The sequence below is a fragment of the Primulina eburnea genome, chromosome 18 (assembly GCF_022965805.1).
Source record: "Primulina eburnea isolate SZY01 chromosome 18, ASM2296580v1, whole genome shotgun sequence".
Lineage (NCBI taxonomy): Eukaryota > Viridiplantae > Streptophyta > Magnoliopsida > Lamiales > Gesneriaceae > Primulina > Primulina eburnea.
The window spans coordinates 28476229-28497657 of NC_133118.1; the positions used below are offsets into that span (position 1 = coordinate 28476229).

General features: G+C 34.0%; 5 protein-coding genes across 5 annotated transcripts; 2 read left to right on the forward strand and 3 right to left on the reverse strand.

Moving 5' to 3' along the window:
- Positions 1–349: 349 nt before the first annotated feature.
- Positions 350–2679, reverse strand: LOC140819238 (uncharacterized). The gene is made up of 4 exons (XM_073179249.1): positions 2181–2679; positions 1234–1872; positions 520–1181; positions 350–367 (listed from the first exon to the last, which is right to left on the reverse strand). Exons 1-4 carry the CDS (start codon positions 2677–2679, stop codon positions 350–352), a joined length of 1818 nt encoding a protein of 605 aa, XP_073035350.1.
- Positions 2680–4556: 1877 nt separating this feature from the next.
- LOC140819661 (autophagy-related protein 16-like) lies at positions 4557–8307 on the reverse strand. The gene is given in 6 exon segments (XM_073179836.1): positions 4557–5906; positions 6171–6366; positions 6506–6642; positions 6644–6688; positions 7842–7968; positions 8077–8307. Coding segments are annotated over 6 exon segments (1527 nt in total). The 5' UTR covers positions 8079–8307; the 3' UTR covers positions 4557–4886.
- Positions 8308–9723: 1416 nt separating this feature from the next.
- Positions 9724–11287, forward strand: LOC140819239 (protein FAR1-RELATED SEQUENCE 5-like). Its single transcript, XM_073179250.1, has 2 exons — positions 9724–11198; positions 11284–11287. Exons 1-2 carry the CDS (start codon positions 9724–9726, stop codon positions 11285–11287), a joined length of 1479 nt encoding a protein of 492 aa, XP_073035351.1.
- Positions 11272–12526, forward strand: LOC140819712 (protein FAR-RED ELONGATED HYPOCOTYL 3-like). Its single transcript, XM_073179891.1, has 3 exons — positions 11272–11885; positions 11982–12046; positions 12121–12526. Exons 1-3 carry the CDS (start codon positions 11287–11289, stop codon positions 12138–12140), a joined length of 684 nt encoding a protein of 227 aa, XP_073035992.1. The 5' UTR covers positions 11272–11286; the 3' UTR covers positions 12141–12526.
- A 2037-nt stretch (positions 12527–14563) lies between these two features.
- On the reverse strand, positions 14564–17125 carry LOC140819832 (28 kDa ribonucleoprotein, chloroplastic-like). The gene is made up of 4 exons (XM_073180071.1): positions 16501–17125; positions 16238–16339; positions 14898–15179; positions 14564–14803 (listed from the first exon to the last, which is right to left on the reverse strand). Exons 1-4 carry the CDS (start codon positions 16987–16989, stop codon positions 14738–14740), a joined length of 939 nt encoding a protein of 312 aa, XP_073036172.1. The 5' UTR covers positions 16990–17125; the 3' UTR covers positions 14564–14737.
- Between the last annotated feature and the right edge of the window lie 4304 nt (positions 17126–21429).

A 21429-nucleotide genomic window follows, 5' to 3' on the forward strand; every position in this document is an offset into this window, starting at 1 on the left:
ACATACGATGCACGACTATTCATAGTATATCCCACAAACAAACATTTGTCACTTTTTGAATCAAATTTTGCAAGTTGATCACTGTCATTCAAGGTATAACAAACACAACAAAAAACATGAAAATATTTAGATTAGGATTTTTCCTATGATTTATCTCATGAAATGTCATGGTTGAACCACTTCTTAAATACACCCTGTTCGAAATATGACATGTAGTGTTAAGAGCCTGTGCCCAAAAATGCTTTGAAATGTTCTTCGAAGCTAGCATCACCCTAGCCATTTCCTGTAATGTTTTGTACTTGCGTTCAGCTATGTCATTTTGTTGTGGGGGGTTTTTGGAGCTGAATACTCATGTGAAATTCCTTTCCTGTCACAAAAGAATGATAATGAAGAGTTTTAAAATTTCGTACCATGATCGGTCCTGATCCTTCTCACCTTCAAATTATGAAAGTTTGTAATCCTTGTGACTAACTGTTTAAAAACATCAAAAGTGTCCGACTTTACCATAATAAAACTTACCCGTGAAAAACATGAGAAATCATCGACACACACAAAAGAATACTCCTTAACTCTGAAGCTTTCCACTTCCATAGGTCCCATAAGGTCCATGTGTAGTAACTCGAGATGTGTTGTCCCAAAGTCTTGCAACACGTGGTGTGACACTCGAGTTTGCTTATCCTTTTGACAATCTCCACAACCATACCGGATACCAGATGATAGATTAGGCATACCTCGTACTGCATCGTACTTACACAAGTTCTTCAGGGTTTTGAAATTCAAATGCTCGAGTTTTTGACGCCAAAGGTCAAGTTCACTGACTTCTGCATGTTTGCATGTACGTTCTTCACTTATTTGATAATAATTGTCTGATGACCTTGTTTTTGTCATAATACACACGTTAGTTTCATCCAAAACCTTACAAGTATGTTTATCAAATTTGACATGTAAATTATCATCACACAATTGGCTTATGCTTATCAAATTTAAATTAATTATTCGACATGAAGAACATTGTAGAGCTTTGGTAGTCCTTCGACATTCAATGTTCCCTTTTTCAACAATCCTTCCTTTAGCTCCCCCTTTATAGGTTACTCTACCACCTTTTTGTTCAATAGAATCAGTGAGGTGTTCTCGTGATCCTGTTATATGGTGTGATCTTCCACTATTAAAGTACCAGTGACCTTCAGTGTTAGTTTTTAATGATGTATAAACAACATTACAGTGCATTTTTACCTTTGACATTTGGTGCCCAAATTTGTCTTACTGAAGGTCGACAGTTAGAGGTGTTGCAGCAAGTGTTGGGCAACATTCGCAACATCCGATTCGACTTTGTATTCATGCAGTCTTCCTTAATTTTAAAACAGTAAGGCATGATATGTCCAGGCTTAAAGCAGTAATGACATACATACTTGTGTTTTCTTTGCTTCGAAACATGTGCAACAGATTGTCCTTTTGGTGGAAGGCTTTTACCTGAAGATGTGGATTGTAACTGTTTAGAAGAATTAGCTTTTCCTTTCACAAAAACAATTGATTTAGATGATTCACCAATTTCAAACACATTGTCTTTGAAACCTAAACCCTTTTTGTCATATATTCCCATCAAAAGTATGGATTCAAGCTTAGATGTGCTCGAATTGAACTTGATTAGTGTCTTAGTCATCTTCTGAAGCTCATCCTCGATCTTGCATAGTTCCAAGTCCTTTTTGGTTAGGATTACTTCAAGTTTGGCAACCACATTTTTTAGCTCAATCTTCTCCTTCATGAGAGTTGTGTTAATCTTATTTCTTTTAATCCAATCAGCATACAACTCTTCATAAAGCTTGTGTACACTCTCAAGAGTGATTTCTTCATCACCAGCTTCCAAATCATCATCTGCACTTGAGTTTCCAAAAATTGTAGAATTTAAACACACTAATTTTTAACACGTGTTGCGTTCACGTGTGGCAACACCTAAATGATTCGTCTGCAGCCAACATTTTCTACCAAAAGTGCAGTCAAGGAGGTATGATTGTTTTCTTCATTAGATTCTTCCTCCTCATCAGATTCCTCATTGCTTAGAGAAAGATTGTACCATTTATTCCAGTGAGTTCTATTTGCACATTCATTGGCATAATGTCCAAATCCATTGCATTCTCTACATTGTACTGAATCATACTTCTTCTGATTAAACTAAACCATACCTTCATTGCTTGGTCGAAACCGGCCTTGGGCAGGAAACTTGTGTAGTTTTTCAGGGGCTAATAGACTAGGAAGCTTTGATGGTGGTCTAGCCTTCTTCTTGTCTCTGATTCTCTTCACATAATCCCCAAATTTCTTTGTGATGTAAGAAATAGAATCCTCACAAAAGTCCGATTCATTAACCTCTTGGAATAGTTGAAGAAGATCATTATATGAATCATTAGAAACTTGGAATGCAATAGTCTTTCCCTTGTCCTTTTTCTGCATATCCATGTTCATTTCGAATATATAAAGTGAACTTATCAAATCCTCCAAAGCTATCTGAGTTGTATCCTTAGCCTCATCAATTGCACATATTTTTATGTCGAATCTTTCGGGCAAAGATAGTAGTACTTTGCTTACCAGACGTTCATTCGAGATGGGATCACCTAGACTGAATGCTTTATTGGCAATCTCCCTGAGACGTCGATCATAATCAATGATTGTTTCGATTTCTTCCATTCTCAGACTATTGAATTTTGATGTAAGCATCTCAACTTTGTTCTCCTCACACTTTCAGAACCTTTACAGTGCTTCTAAAGAATTTCTCATGCATCCTTGGCCGATACAATTTGTAATTAGGCCGAACATATTAAGATCGACTGAGATGAAAATGGCATTTAATGCTTTCGAGTTGCGGTTCGAGATCTGTACTTCCTCAGTAGATCAATCATTCTCAGGCTTTATCAAGGGGTCACCATCTTCATCTATTTTTTTCGATGGACTCCAACCACTGACAACGCGTTACCATGCAACTTCATCAATGGATTTAATGTATATTCTGATATTGACCTTCCATAGGCTGTAGTTGGACCATCCAGGACAGGTGGTCGAAGTGATGTGTTTGCAAGTGATGCGTCCATCTAAAAGACCTTGTTAAACAAAATAATCAGGATCAACACTTAGTATATGAAGAGGAGGCTCTGATATCACTTCTAAGATACGAGATATATTTTGTTTAATAGTAAAACATGTAAGACATTATATGACCGTAAATTTGTGTTTATCAGAATATGTATTATGTGAAATGTTACAACCTTTCATACAATATACAGCGGATTATAAAAATTTATAACACAAATTAACTTTATGTAAATACAATGGAATATAATACATTTTGCACAAGTTCGATGCCTCAGAGCAAAAATAATCAAGAGAAAACTAACGAGTTTATACAAAAACTAACATTAGTGATTTTAATCAAAAACCAATTTTCTCAATACATTGAGAAAATCAAATGCTTCCTGAAACAAATAACCACATTAAACAGTATTTAAGAAATCAAAACACGATTTCAAAACTGGAGCAACAAAAACAAATCTTCAGCCAAATCCTTCACGGTTGTTGTCTGCAGATGCCTCCAACAATCACGACAACACGTGGATTCAACACTCTTCGATCAACAGCAATTGTAGATTGTTTTCTCTAAAGTTTATGACATGCAAAGGTGCAAGAGTATATATGTGCGTCTGCATAAATCACCACCCTTTGCATGAGATGAATCCTCTTATTTATAGTCTTAAGGTTTATCGACAAGGAAACCTACACAATATGGAAAGTAAGAGTTTTATTAGAAACAAACTCTTTTTAAACAAAGATATCTTATCACAAAAATCTTAGCCTAGTTATCACTTTCTAGAAAGACTAAATCAAAAGTAAATATTCAAAATCATATCAACAAAGAAAAATAATCTTGGGAAATAAATTCCGTTCACAAATAATCAGGAAAATAGTGTTTTCAGTCTATTAACTTGTTCGTTTTTTAGTTTTGATCTATAAAGTTTTCAAAATTTGATTTTCATACACCAACTTTTAATTTTTGACTATTTTTATCATATTGTTGATTCTGATATACTAACTTGTTCAACTTCTTCTTCTTCCTCATAACTCGAAATCGCATGCTTCAATGGCATACCATGTACTCCAAGATGTAGTCAGCTTCTTTCATTAGGTGTGGGTAATTTTCTTGTGATTAATTGAGCCAACTAAACAAAAACATGAAATTAATAATGGGAAAATAATTTTTTTTAATCTACTAACTAGTTCAATCTGTTGTGTTCGATCCACTCTCATTTATTGAATGTTTAACCAAACACTCATCTCTTAACTCCCTTCCCAGACCCTTCTCAGATAAGAACGATAACCAATAAGACGAGGAAACCAGATTTTGGAGGTGGTGAAGAAGATGATTTCAAGTCCATGCATTTCCGATTAGATTTATGTTATTTCAGTTGTACGCGCTACCACATTTAGTTCGAAACTTAATGTTTTACGATGATTATTGTTGAGCAACGTCGATTTAGATATGCTCTGAGCACGTGACATACTCGATGCAGAAATGAAGAAATGCCAACATTTAGAATGATATATAAACAATACCTGACTATATGACGGAAGTGGCTACAAATAATACCAAACTTCAAAATAAACAATCAATGCCAAAGCTCGTACTAATACCAATCTTTAACAAGAGAAGTTTTCCATATATACAATACCCTACTTCACTTTAGGCTACTTTTACAGTTTCATCCTTCTACCAACAGATCTTTGCTCAAGAATTAATAATCACAAATAATCTTATTCACAGCCAAGGAAAAATGACTTTAGGAAGCTTACTTTGAAGTTGAGCTGACTTCATCAAACATGAGCGATTTCGTAGGAAAATACTATTATGTCCATATGCATATGTTACCATTCCTGTCTGAGACAGCCAAAGTTTTCCCGAGATTACTCCATGAACAGCATAATATGGGAGATGAAAGCTCCTTGAGTGTGCTAACTATTTTCGCATTCGCTACAGACCAAATATGTACAGACCCATCAGCAGATCCAGCAGCCACAAAGCCCTCATCAGGACTGATACATGATCTGCTCCAATTAGATGCTACTCTATTCCCATTACCTCTCAATGTTGTACAGATTTCGAGAGTACGCATATCAAATAAGTTATGCAAGTTGTCTCTTCCACTAGACAAGATAACATTTCCATTTCTTGATAATGATAGAGATGTAATTGCAGAAGAATGTGCAGCAACCTCACTCAGAAGTTTTCCGGTCTGAATATCCCAAAGGCGCAGATTTCCATCTACATGACCTGAACAAATGGTCCGTCCATCCATGCCAAAGCAGAGAGTATTGCAATTGCTGTGAAAGATCAGGGTATTGACACAGTAGCCTTTCTGAAGATCCCAAACTTTTATCGTGCGATCATAAGCTGCACTCACAACATTACGGTTAGAGACTCGGTTGACATCCACAGCACAAACTTTGTCTACATGGCCAGTGAGAGTATGCCTTATTCGGCCAGAGCTTATGTCCCATACATACAAATTATTTGCGCTGCTTGCCGCAATGACAGATTTGTTGTCTTGGGTGATCGAAACATCAAGAACGGAACCAAGGCAACCACGAAGAGTACGACTCAAAGAACCTGTAGTTGTATCCCATATTTTTATAGATTTGTCCTGCCCTCCACTAAACAACTTATCGGAATTATACTCGAATAATATTGAGGCACATCCACCTTCATGGGCTGGGATTCTTTGCTTGCAAATAGTGGGAATGGTTGACTGAACATAATATTCGGCGCCTTCTTCACTGCGGCGAACTAAACCATCCACTTGCTGATTGGCAATTTGTTGTATGCTAATACCCTTAAGCCCCATCATATCTTCATAAATGGCATTAGCCTAACACAAGAAGTTGCAAATACATCACAGTAACAAGCTGGCTCTCGCCTGTTTAACATATGTTTCCTACTGGAAAATCACTATGAAAGAAAACAAACATATTCGAACCAAATAAGTATTTTATGTATTAAAAGCTGGACCATGATATTGAATCCCAACTGACAATGAAACAATACAATGGCAGTCCTTGTCTCGGTCAACTAAATCATACTTCTCTAAGTTAACATGAACGATGATGTCATACTTCAAGCAAAGATTTACTACCTCATTAAGGCGTTCAGCATCTTTCATTTTCTCCAACATCCAACGGTCAATCAATTTCTTGTTTTCCGCCTGAGCATTATCAGCTCTTACAGTGGTTGCTTCATGTTGTTTTTTAAGATCCTGGTGCTCATCTATCAACAGTTCTAGAGCCTTTGACTTTTCTTCTAACAGATCAGCTAAACGAGAGCATTCATCCCTGCAAATGAGTAAAAGTTAAGCTGACACACAGATACAATAAATTCAAAAGTCCAATACCCCACAGCCCATACATGTATCCATTGGAACCCGTTGGAATTCCAACGAAAGAAATTGAAGGAAAAATGAGAACTTCATACCTTAATTGACTAATTTCATCTTGCAAATCAGATATCAAGGATTCCTTCTCCTGCAGTAAGGATTTTGTAGTTCTGGAATCAGCCACTTCAATGGCAAGTTGTTCTGAGAGCCGAGATTGAGCTTTGTAAAACTGGTGGAATCTCCAACTCGAGATTCTCAGCTTTCTCTTTCCACTCTGAGCCCTAAGATTAAAACACAAACTTAAGCCAAAATTCGTTTTTGAGAAATCACAAAAACTATGCATAAATGCAAATATTTCCTTCATGTCTCTTTCAAGTACAAAAATAACAAACATAACCAATAAAATCAGTACAATCATCAAAATCAGTATCACAATTTATGCATCCTAAAATTTTGAATGAATCTCCAGTGCAATAAGAGTTTCATTTCGCCCATTCATGTAAAAAAACAACACTCATTAGAAAATAAAAAAATTCTAAACAGCATAGGATGAGATATCTTCTCGTACAAACCTGAAATTTTAAATCAACAACCTAACTTGCAATCTAAGCATTAAATAGACAGAGTGCTGGCGTCGGCTCGGACTTAGATAGGTAGTCATCAAATCACTAATGAAAAAAGAGGCTTTTAAAAAGGCTTTTGGCTGGTTGAATTCAAAGTGCAACCAAATATATAAAATGTTTCCGACTTTGGTATTGTTTTTTCTTGTACTCCTTCAAATAATTCTGAAATTTTCTCTGTTCCAAACATATATTCAGCTTATTTAATTTTGGTATTTCAAACCACACCCAGCAAAAACCATCTTCATTAAATAAGTATTTCTGAATTGAGTAATAGTTCTCAAATTCCCTCATCTAGTCAAATCATATCTTGAAAATTTTAGTTATTAAATTAAATATCCCTTCTCGATCATCACTATCGAGAGTGAGAATGAAATAATACTATACACTAAATACCTTCACTCATGTGAAACAATCCACTATATAGAAAAGTGCCCGATATAATTATCGAATTTCGAAGCTCGAGTAATGTTGCCATAAAAAGTATATATTTCAGCACCAACTAACCTTTCAATCTATTATCACTAATGATCAATAAAGTTGATTAGAAATGATGGTTGTGCTAACTAAATGCGTTCAAATTTTCTCTGCAAAGTTTTCCTCTCTAAAGCATAAAATTACCAGAACCCTATACACATCTTCAAAATTATCTCACACACAATAATATATACCACTACTAAAATGCATTTGAGACCAAAGTAACTTAAACAATCTGAAAGCTAAATTCTGTTAAAAAAAACCAAAAAAAAAATACAAATTAAGCATCAACTTGAAATCACAAACCTAAAAATAATTCGTATGGAACAGGGACAACCTGGGAAAGAATAGGTCGAGAGAGAGCGGTGAAAGCAGGAGAATGAGCCCCTTCTTCGTGTAAATGCCGTTTCTTGAGCGCTTTCAAAGCATGTTTTATTGCTTCCACTGCTATTTCTTCTTGCGACCTTAGAAAAATCGAAACAGAAAACGAAAACAACTAAAGGGTTCATCGCTGATTCTACCAATCGGAGAAAACAAGAAAAAGAAATCAGACCACAAGTTTGAAAAATTACATCTTGGATAATATATTTTTTGCGTCAGATCACGAAAACTTTGTCAAGGATTTTAACCACTGATTTCGGATTTCCAGTGATGATTAACTGATGACATCCGGTGACGAAGAAGAAGGGAAAAGTTGAGAATTTTTTTTAAAAAAATTATTTTCTGAATTCCTATCCCCGCAAGCGGTCGCTGCAAAACGGAACAATGTATGTTCTAAACTTGCTGTGGCCAATCGAGGAGACTGGAGTCTCTGCTAAAAACGCTTTCCCTTATTTGAAAACGCTAACAAAGTGATGCGACTTTAATAAATCCTTTTTTTTTCAAGAAAATAAATCGATTTTATATGAGTGACGTGGCACAAAATATATATAAAATAAAAAAATCTTGGAAGTGACTTGTACTGCTTACTAGCTTTATATGTTGTTTGGACTTCGAACTTATTATGATTGAATTTTGTAATTTTAAAAGTTTAAAGATATTCAATTAAATTTTTTGTATATTTTATAGAAATCTAGCGATGTTCAAAATAGAATTTTACAGAGTTTTAAAAATGTAAAGTGATATTAAACATTAACTTTTAAACACTCTATAAAAGTCTAGATAGATATATTCAAATTTTCAATAGATTTTTAATAACGGTACGTAATTATACATTATCAAAAAATGTATTTGATTCAACTTAAAGATTTGGATGGATTTTTAAAATTTCTTTATCGTACACAAACTCTTTATTTTCCCTTTCATTTCAAGTCTTATCTTTTATCTTCCCATCTTCTCTCATTTTATTTATCCATGTCACTATATATATATATATATATATATATATATATATATATATATATATATATATATATATATAGGGAATTGATACCCTGGGCGCCCTTTGGTGAGCGCCCAGTGGGCGACAGCTGAGCTGTCGCCCACATGTGCAGTTTATTTTTTTTTAAAGATTTGACGTTTCGCGACGGTTTTACAAATACGTCGCAAATGGCTACGGATTTTAACAAACCGTCGCGAAGCCCACATGTGCAGTTTATTTTTTTTAAAAATTTGACGTTTTGCGACGGTTTAAAAATCCGTCGCAAATGGCGACGGATTTTAACAAACCGTCGCAAAACGTCAAATTTTTTTTATAAAAAGAAAAGAGGGGACAGAGGGGCGTTCCCAAATTTCGTGTCCCACCTTCGCCCAACAGCCCTTCTCCCACCTACGCTCAAATCTTTACGTTAAGAAGATTGAGCGAACTTCTGGAGCTCTCGTGCGGGGAAATATTCCGACGACATCAGAAGGTAAATCGATGTAGTTCTAAATTTCATATTCCGAAGAAATTTCCAATTTATGATTTTGAAGGTTTCCGGTGTATTGGCATACATGTTCTTTAATGTTTGTGAAGTGTAAGTCTGCATATTTAATTAATTGCACTAGGAAATGGTGTTGATGATCTAGCTATTTATGTATCTGGAGTATTTATAAATTTATTCATTTCTAGTATGTTTTGTTAAAATATATTTTATACTTGATGTTGTTTCTCATATGATTATATTGTTACCGTCGCTAATCGTGCTCGGTTAATCCCCAGACAATCCTCGCCAGCACCTTACCGCCCGCAAAGATTTTCGAGCACCACCCCACGTCTGCCTAGCGCCACTGTAGATGAAATGGATCAATATAGTGGAGATGAACAATCGTACATCCCCCAAGTCGGTGATGATCAGAAACCCCAGATTGGTATGAGATTTGATTCGTTAGAGGATGCATTCTCATTCTACAACCAATATGCCCGAGAATCCGGTTTTAGCGCGAGAATGAGTAATAGCAAGAAAAGTAAGAAAACGAACGAAATTGTATGGAAGAAATTTGTATGCTTTAAAGAAGGGCATACAGATGATATTCGATGGAGCAAACAGACAAAAAAAGATCAACCAAGAAAAGAAAGAGCCCGTGGTGAGACTAGAACCGGATGTTTGTCCAAGATTTCAGTTGTCAAGGAACAAACAGGTCCGGGTTGGGTTGTCAGTACTTTCGTTGAAAGTCATAATCATTCATTATCGACTCCGTCGAAGGTGCATTTGTTACGCTCGCATCGCGGTATTTCTGCATCAAAAAAAATGTTGAGTCAACAATTTGCAGAAGCCAATGTGCCAACTTGTCAACAAATGAGATTATTTGAGATAGAGTCTGGTGGGCCTGAACATGTAGGTTTCATAGAAAGAGATATCAGAAACTACGAGCAAAGTGTTAGGGATGAGCATAAGGGTATTGATGCAGAAACATTGGTCGATTTCTTCGAATCTGAGAAAGAGAAGAATTCATTGTTCTTTTTTGATTATGAGACTGACTCGGACAACAGATTTACCAGGTGTTTTTGGACTGATCATGTGTCAAGAAGGGCATACACTGCTTTTGGTGACGTGGTTGTGTTTGATACTACATACAACACCAACAAATATGGGATGATTTTCGCACCATTTGTAGGAGTTAATCATCATCATCAGACCATTCTTTTTGGTTGTGGATTGTTGAGTGACGAAAAAACAGATTCTTTTGTTTGGTTGCTTAATAAATTCCTAGAAGCCATGTGTCAAGGTGCCCCAAACTTGATTATCACTGACCAAGATCCGGCTCTGACGAAAGCCATATCACAAGTTTTTCCTCGAACAACACATCGATATTGTTTGTGGCATATACTGAACAAATTCTCTGAGAAATTAAACCCAATGACTTTCCGTGATCACTACGAAAGCATAAGGAATGCCATTCTACATTCCTCCACAGATGAGGAATTTGAGAGTTCCTGGGAAGCTGCTATGTCTAATGCTAACTTGGAACAACATGATTGGCTGTCGTTGATGTTTGATTTGCGACATAAATGGGTGCCAGCATATTTTAATCATGTATTTTCTGCGGGTATGTCAAGTAGTCAGCGGTCCGAAAGTTCACATGCTTTTTTCAAGAGATATATATCTAGCAAGAACTCATTGATGGATTTTATCATTCGTTTCAATAAGGCACTCCGGCACCAAAGACACAATGAGTTAGTTGCAGATCATGTCGATATGAATGAGCGTCCCAAGCTACAGTCCAAATGGCCAATGGAATCTCAGATGGTGACGGTTTACACGAAAAAGAAATGGTTGGAGTTTCTAGAAGAAATGAGTCAGAGTCATGGTTATTACGTGCAAACAGAATCTGTGAGAAATGAGTTTGGGATTTACAAGGTAATGAATTTTCAAGCTTCTTCTTCTTCGAAACCAAGAGTGCTTACACATGTCATACAAGGGGATGATATATTGTGCAGTTGTATGAAATTTCAGTTTGAGGGCATTCCATGCAGGCATATGTTAGCATTTTTTCGTATAAACCAAGTCTTTCATTTGCCTGATAAATATATACTGAAACGTTGGACGCAAGCAGCAAAGAATGTAGAATTTTTTCCTACAGATGAGCCAAATGTGGTTGAAGCTCCAGAAAGATGTTTGATGTCAAGACATTTGAGGTTATCCTATAAAGCTTCTGCATTAGTTGATATTGCATCATTGACTGTTGAGGGAACAAATTTCTTGAATGCACAGTTTGATTATATTGGCAACAAAATGAAAGATTTGAATATGACTACAACAGTAAGCGGTGGAAGTCAATGTAGAAGAGCCACAGATAGGGCTGTTGATATCGTTGATCCTCAAAAAATTAGAACAAAGGGATGTGGGAAGAGATTAAAGTCATCAAAGGAGAAGGCAACCACACAGGGAAGAAAATGTCGTGGGTGTGGACGCCGAGGTGTGCAGCATGACAAGCGTAACTGTCCAAATTTGCAAGACGGGTATGTGTTTATCAACAATGTAAATTTTTAGTATTTTTGTATATATTTGGTTAATCATCAAAATTAATATATGGTGGCATACTCAACGTTCTTCAGGTCAACTATTAATAATAAAAACGAAGAAGAAAGCTCAGATGACGAAGATTTTGGATCGATAGATGGTAATTTAAATCTCTAAATATATGTTGTTAATCATCAATATTTTTTTTATTCATAACTGTTTTGAATTTTACAGGTTCTAACAACTGGATTTGATAAAGGTTATTATTTTATCAAGTTGAATATGTGCGATGGGGTAACCATTTTATAGTGCTTTATCAAACCTCTGTCGTGGATGAAACATCGAGCTTTGAGGTTTCTGTCACCATGAGAAGGATCCTCCGCTTAATTCAAGAATTAGCATTGTAGAATTTTCAAATTCAATATGATAACCATTCTCTGTCAAGAAATCTTGGTGTTTTAATTTTCCTGCTGCCATATTGTTGTATCGTTCTCTTTCATATGACTTATGGAACATGTATAAAAACCCGCTGTGGTCGACGTAAAACATCATGTTTGTGTCGCGTAGTAAATTATTTCTAATTTCCACCTGTCTAATGCATTTGTGGGCTGTTGGGCGAAGGTGGGACACGAAATTTGGGAACGCCCCTCTGTCCCCTCTTTTCTTTTTATAAAAAAAATTTGACGTTTTGCGACGGTTTGTTAAAATCCGTCGCATTTGCGACGGATTTTTAAACCGTCGCAGAACGTCAAATTTTTAAAAAAATAAACTGCACATGTGGGCTTCGCGACGGTTTGTTAAAATCCGTCGCCATTTGCGACGGATTTTTAAAACCGTCGCGAAACGTCAAATTTTAAAAAAAAAATAAACTGCACATGTGGGCGACAGCTCAGCTGTCGCCCACTGGGCGCTCACCAAAGGGCGCCCAGGGTATCAATTCCCTATATATATATATATATATATATATATATATATATATATTATATATATATTTTCTTTTTCCTTTTCAGATTTTTTATTTTTTCTTGCTCAATTATTAATTTTTATTTTAATATCATAAGAAATTTTGAATATTATAATTGATTTTGTGTTTTTTAAATTCATGATTTATACAAATGAATATTATATTCAATAATAATAAAATATGATACAAAAATAACGTCGTTTAATCTTAATAGATGAATAGTCTCGCAACAAACATTATAAAAAACTAAAAAAATTAAGATTTTAAGTTATAATTTATAAAAAAAAATGATATAATTGATAAAACAATTTGTTTTATTTGTTTATAAAATTTCATTTTATTTCTTTATTTTATGACTTCTAATATTAAAATTCTACAAAGTTTAAAATTATAATAATGAATTTTTTAATAAAATTATTACACTAAATATAAAAAAAATCGTAAAATTTTATTGGCTCATATAATGGCAATTAATAGTAATTTTTTGATAAATAAAATTAATTTTTTTATTAATTTTTTGATTAAATTCATTTTTAAAATTTTTTTAGTATTATCAATTAATATGTAAATTATCATATTTTTATAAAAAAAATATATATTCACACAATGATAAATAATATTATAAATAATATTCTTTTCACGTGAATATATACGACCGTTTACAGATTAATTGAAAATGTTAAAACAATTTAAAAAAATTAATAAATTTTTTTAACAATAATTTCCCCTTAATTTTATTAATAAAATTATGCATTTTTAAAAACTTACAAACATACACACAAATCTACATATATACACATATACATATAATGATTAAATAATTAAATATATTTATTATTATAATTTTTAAAAACTAATTCAAACTGAATATGTTAATTATATCAATTAATTATTAGTTCAAAAAAATTAGTAAAAAATAATATGCTATATTTAGATGCAAAATCATAGATTCTATACAAAAAATTTACAAAAATCTTGAAATAAAAAATATACAGAAATCCATATAAATCTGTTTGTAAATCTGTTCGATTCTATAAAAGTCAATAAAAATATATTAAATCAACAAAATTCTATCATTTAAAAAAGTCATCAAAACTATAGAATAAATACATCGCACTTAACGTTTGCAAAATTAGAGTATGAGCATCGAGAAAAAAATAATTACTATTTTTATCAATTTCGAATTGAAAATAAACTTTTTTATATTTTTACAATGTTTGAGAAGGATATTTTTTTACCATTGAGTTCATCTCAAATTTATGATTTTGATATCAGTTGGGCAACAAATCATCGACGAAATAATCATAATTTTTTTTTATCAAACTCAAGAATTATCTTCTTTGATCACCCTATCTTCTCCCAACATTGAAGATTATACTAGCAGTTCCTTTCCAATAGCATTGAAACATGGACCAGATCAACATCCAAACTCCAGTAAATAGTAGAATTTGAAATAAGTTTCTTGTGAGACGGTCTCACGGATTTTTATCTGTAAAACTGGTCAACCCTACCGATATTCATAATAAAAAGTAATACTCTTAGCATAAAAAATAATACTTTTTCGTGAATGACCTAAATAAGAGATCTATCTCACATAATACGACCCGTTAGACCGTCTCACACAAGTTTTTGCCTAGAATTTGATAATATATTATGAATCCTAAACATATTCGATATGTTGTTTATATAATCAAATAGTTTATATGCCATTCATTAAGAACAATAGTTTCCCTCCGTATCCAAGTCAAACAAGAAAATTACATCAATCCAAATAAAACATACTGTTGATTACAACTACACCATTCCTTGGTTCTGGTTATCGAACACCGAGAGATCTAACTACAAAAACATCGGAACAAAACATTCTAGTTTTGGTTTTTAAGCATATTAAAAACTACCACGCCTTTGTCTCTCTTCAGCAACGTTTACTCTGATTGCTCGCCCATCCAAATTCTGCATCAAGAAAATTAATGACACAACAATTTAACATTGATTTCTGAGATCAGTCGCATGCTGATACTATATTATAAAGGGAAAGAGGATTCACCTGTCCATCTAGGTTAGCGATGGCATCGTTCATTTCAGACTCGCTTGACATCACCACAAAGCCAAAGCCACGTGATCTTCCAGTCTCTCTATCAGAGACTACTCGAGCACTTTTGACTTTACCGTGCTCGCTGAATATCTCCTCAAGACGCTCGTCATCCAAACCCCATGGAAGGTTTCCCACATAAATTCTGTAAGTGGGTTCAAACACCCGGGGAAGGCGCTCAGGCTGTGATCCTCTTGGAGCAGCTTTGTTTACTATTAGTAGCCTTCCATTTATTTCCTGTTCAAGAGAAGAACGGATTGAAATTAGAAGCTGTAACATATGATAAGTTGGGGTCAAAAAGTAAAGTATCCAAGACACGCAGGAATAAATGCTAAGTAACAGTTCCCAAAAGATTGTCTTTTTGTTTGTCCACCAGGTTTGATACGAAAAAAAATAATGCAAAAGACATAATTTCTATGTTATGATCAGAAGCGCGAGGAACTTGTCAAACATCACATTCATGATTCACGTGTAAGAATTGGGCACTCCTGAGAGGGACTATATTTAGTCCCAAGCTAAAAGTCCATTTCGTATGGAGAGTGGCGGCCATCTCAGGGTAATATAGTTTGTTGGGAATTAATAGCCCCCGAAAATCAGCCAAAGAATGCTGTTACTTCTTCTAACCATTGAGCATGTCCAGCACATCAATGGTATGATGCAGTGATTACTAATTTGTCTAACCATTTTCCGAGACCAACATTTTGCTACCCATTAACATAGATAAAACAACCTATGATCTCAATAACCAACAAATAAGATCCTTCTAGAGCTAATCATCAAATGAAATGTACTTCCATCACATCCAAACGCCTTAACAACCTAATACTATCAACCCAAACAATACATCACATTGCCAACAACTTGCCCTGATCGTGTGACACCCAGTGGCCTAACAAATGGAGATCCCAGACATAAATCTTGGGCTGGAGTCACACAAATGCAAACTAGTTCATAAACCGAACTTATCACATCACGACCATAATCAATTTAAAGGTTTTATGAGCTACATTATTTAATTTATTCTCCAAAGATTAACGAGGGTATCAAACTCGTGATGATCCATAATATGCAGCAAACGGATGATCTCACTATCATGCTTAGTCCCCACGAACTACACCAAGAGTTTTATAATCACCAAACTATCACTTCCTACAATAATCAAACAACTATTTCTCAAATTGATCAACTTACTACAGTATATTTCTATAAATTGCCATAAACCACTAAATCTGCCATAACAAGGCAGCATAGTACACAGATACCAACAATCTGATATTTTTTTTTATGAAACTCACATAGCGATGAAACATTTCCACAGCCTTTTCAGCTTCTTCCACAGTGCTCATTGTCACAAACCCAAACCCTCGACTTTGATCAGTCTCCCTATTGTAAATGACCTGCAAATCCACAACACATTTAAAAAAGCAAAATCTCTGAAAAAAAACTATCTATCTCATTACAACTCAATGAAAAACCAATAACCAATAAAAAAAATCAATCATTTTACTAAAAATCCTACAAATCTTAATTCCAAAAAAAAAAAAAACCATCAAATTACCTCGGAAATTTCCACAACACCAGCCTGCTCAAAAATCTGAGCCAACTTCTCACTATCAACATCATAAGGCAGATTAGCCACAAACACTTTAGCTTCCTCAGGCGGTTCCACTTCCACATAGCCATCATCCTCTCCAGCATCCCCCACAGCTTCCACGACACCATCACTCTCCTCTCCCACGGCTTCGTTCTCCGACATATCCCAGTTGACAATCCCCTGAAGAACCTCCTCTTCCTCTCCTCGTTCTTCTTCAAGAACAGCTGGGTTGTTCCCTTCTTGCTGACCAGACATCACAGAAACTCTCAAAAGGGTTTCTTTCTTGCTCATCGCAAATATAGAATGGAATGAGATTGAAGAGGAAGAACAACAAGAACTCGAGAAATGGGATTTCACTGGTTTGAATGTGACTGATAAATAAGGGTATGAACATGAAGCTTTCGACATGGTGAAACGCGCAGGGACTGTAACCAAGAAACCATTTGTCGCCATATTTAGTTAAGCAGACAAAAATGGCACAGAATCACGTTGGTAAATTGAATGCACAGAGAGTATAAGAGGAAGAAGAAGCAGAGTGGAAGGGTTTGAGGTTTTAGGATAAGGGGGGAGTCGATATCTAGCAGAGAAGGATGGATTATGCTATGGATCTGATAATAAACTGGGCTGGACTGCTTGGGCTAAGGGCCATTTTCGGACTTGATTGGTTGGGATGGGTTTCTTGACCAACCAGGATACACAGTCTCTTGCCTCTGCCAGACATTTTCAATGGTGGGATGAAGTTGGTAATTTCACCTCATTTTCTACAGTAGTGAGACGATGATGAAATAATCATTTTTTATTTCATCCAATAATTTGGTATTTAAAAAATATAATACAATTTCACATAATTAAAACAAATTTAAATTATACATAATTAAAATTTTGAAACCTACACGAAATTTTTAAAAAAAATTCACTAAATAAAAAAATTACAAATAATTAAATTTGATTAAATAACTAAATAAATTATTGATTGAATCTTTTACGAAGAATTTGTTATTGCATATTCAGAAAATACTGACTTCGCACATCACTCAGTTTCGAAGACATCCAAAGTTTTAAGTATTGTTTAAGTTGTAAATAGGAGTTTCAATTTAGGCTGTGATAAATCCTAATCGAAATGAATTTGTACAAGTTTTGTATACATCAAAATCTTTTAGTAGATTCTTTACCAAGTGGATGAAGAAGTGACATGTAAGTTATTAATCTTCGAACATCTATAAATTCTTGTGTGCGTTATTCTTCTTCTCTTTGATTCCCTCTTTATTTTCTCTAGTGTTTTTCTTTTTATTTCCTATGTTTGTGGAGTTTGTTGCGCTTACTCAATTGCTCAACTGATTTTTCCTTGGAAATTGATAACTTCATTGTTGTAGCAGCCAAGACTTTTATCAGTTGGGTGGTAGACTGTTCACAGCTTTGCAATATGTTAATAGATCGTGTAGTTTCAATTTGCTAAGATATTTAGATTCTCATATTGCTATGGTTTTGACATTCCATTTCCTTGGAGGTTCTTTCATCACTTTCAATGCAGCATCTCAATTGCTTTATACTTTTCCAAAAACACACTTAGTACAATAACAATGCTACTGGCTCTTTCATGAAATTCTGACATAGACTCTCCAGGCCTCATCTCGATGCTATCAAACTTATGTATCGTTACGCGACATGTAATTTGTTTTTTTTTAGTTTGATCATTACCTTCATAGAGTTGAATAAGTTTCTCCATATTTCTTTGGTAGATTTGCACATCTTGATCAGAGGCGGCCCTGGGGTGGTCAATATGGGGCCACCGCACAGGGCCCCTAGCTGGATAGGGCCTCAATTAAAATGGGTCAGGGGTATATTGGGTCAATTAAAATGGGTCAGGGGTATATTGGGTTGGATATTTGGGCTTTAGATTTTATCTTCAAATTTTTTTATGTATATTTGGGCTTTGGATTTTATATTCAAATTTTTTTATGAACCATCAGTTACTGGAAATCATCTTCAACATCCTCTCCTTTTGAGACCATCACATTCTACGGATTTGGTGTCAATAAGGGTTTCTGGTGGAAATACCTCCCAAGATTCAGAAGGTACTGAAAACCTTGATGTGGCCCATTTCTATATGTTTGATTCTTCCATTCTTCCTTACAAAAACTCTCCTTCTTAGTGGGTCTGCCCTGCCCCTACTAGCTTATTAGTTTTATATAAATACAAAGGGTTTTTTTTTTTTTTTTTTTTGCACCGGACCCTTCAAAGTCTAAGACCGGCCCTGATCTTGATGAATGTATTTTGTACAAAGTTTTGTACAATATATCTTTAGTCAAATTTTTCCAACCTTACTTTCTTTTTATCTTTGCTCGTCCATTCAACTTTCAGCTTTTCAATCATCTGAAGTGCACCATCAATAACAGCAACAATTGTATAACCTTCTTTATAGGCATTGGTCCATCAGTAATGATTTACCATATATTAACTTGTCCAGCTAAGTGAACCTGGATTTTGATTTCCTTGGTCAAAATACTTTTTAGAAAACACGGGGATGTAACTGAAGGAGGCCATTATTTGGATAGTGTTTGGAAATGAGAATTAACCTATCTCTGGTACCACTTGTTAAGATTGTGTGATTGGTTAGAAGTGGGTTGAATAAACAATCACACTAATTTATCCAAAAATTTTGGTTGGGTTAACTACTTTGAATTTAGTAATTCTTGCAAAGTAAATGTCAATTGGCTAATCGGATAAATTATATGCAAAATGAAACTAAATTGGCAGATCGAATACTCAAAAATTGCTAAATGAGAAAAAAAGTTGGGTTATGAAAAGTAAGTCGACTGAAATGTAGATAACAAAAATATGTTTTAGATGCTCGGATATTTGAATAACTTTTACGTCACTCATTATTCCTCGTGGGAAGGAAGTCCACTAGAAAAATTTGGAGATTACTTACTTAAACAACACTAAACATCACTGCTTGACTGAAACTCCCAGTTTAGCTTACTTACTTAAACAACACTGAAAATTACACTAATTTTCAGTTTACAAGTATTTAGAAATGCAAAAATTAAGCACAAGTTGATCCTCAATAATATGATATAATACTTAAGCATGTACTAAGAAATCTTGAAAGCAGTTGGGCTATTGAAACTTGAATACTTGAACTTATGCGATGATTCCAGAGATCCTAACTGATTTACAAGGTCTTTTATTTATAGACTTGGATTCAACGGTCAGTAAAATGAAATATTATATCCGTTCCAAATATGGTAGCCATTAATCCTGTCTTTTTCATGTCACTATCCTTTCTGAAAATTTGTATACTTTAGGTAGTACTTGCAGATTTCTGACAATTAAGAGACTTTCGATATTCAAGACTTTATCGAATAATTCAGTTTTGTAACTCTGTGTAGTCTTAGTGATTATTCAGAGAATGTTTCTTCATTTACTTAACTATCTTTTAGTCAGTTGGTTTTCATCTATCAGTTTGGTAGATCTGATATCAGTTAGGCTTCAAACGGATTTTGTCTTATAATACTTTCAGTTTAGGTCATGTTCAGTTTAGCTCATTATTAGTTCAATTTAGCTCAATTTGTTAAATCACTAAAAATTAATTGATTCAACATTTTTATTTATTATTTTCAAGGGTACATATCATGACTTGTCTTGTTTATATGAGATAATGTAGATATATTTAGTCGTATTATTTCCATTTTATAATAATTTCATATAATGATTTCGGTAACTTGAATAAGTTTTTTTGTCAATCAATATAGATTCTTCAATGTGATATTGTATTTTTTTCCTGAACAATTAAACTTTATATAACATGTGTTCAAATTGTTTTTCTTCGAGATTGGCTATGTAAAATTTTTATATGTTAAATCGATGTTATTTAAAGAAACCAAGATGCTTGTGGTTTCTTTTTGTACAATATTTTTTGGTTCAAAAACAAAGTTGTAGGATCGAGCATTTGCTGCTTTGCCAAAAGTTATAGCTTGTGGTAACGGTGTGACTCAAATATTTAAATCATACACCAGCTCAAACCCCATGTTTTAATTGCTCTACTCAGTAAAAACAATTATTGCACCCAACAATCTTTCTGTCAATAATTGAAATCTTCGCAATCAACAGGAATCGAGTCCATTAACTTGACTCCGATACCAAATGTAGAACCAAACACTTGCCGCTTTATCAAAAGCTATAGCTGGTGGTAATGGTGCAACTCAAATGTTTTAAATCGTACATCAGCTCAAGCACTACGTTTCGATTGATTTAACCAACATGGACAATTATTATACCCAACAAGAGTTTTTCCTTTTTCTTTTTCTTTTTTTGACGAGGAGTTTTTTCCTTTTCATTTAAATAGGAAGATGTGTATATTGATTATTCGTTATTATTATTAAACAATTATGCGTTGGAGTGAAATATTAAGTTGAAACTTATTAGAATTTTTAATAATATCGATTCGATGAAATTTTTTGAAAAATGTGATGTATTTCAAAAAAAAGGAAATGTAGTTGTTTCTCGATTCTTACTTCTCTTCATTCCTTCCTTTTTCCTCTCATTTCGTTTTGAAACAAGATTGAAAATCGAATCCCATGAATAATTGGACTATGACATCAAAGTGAATGCCATTTTTAAAAATAGAAACTATACAAGCAAAAAAATTAAATTTATTTTTTAGATTTTCTATATAGATATATATACCTGTTAAATACTCTCATATTTTGTTATTTTTATTTAGACATGAGAAGATGGACTCCTATCCTCTGGTTTTAAAAAATTGACTTGTCTGTTTTTTATGATGATTTATTTTTTGTTGATTGAAACTTTTATTATTTTGAGACATATATAAATATCCAAAACCTTTGAAGGAAAAGATTAAATTAGAATTATTTGATTTTGGGTGAT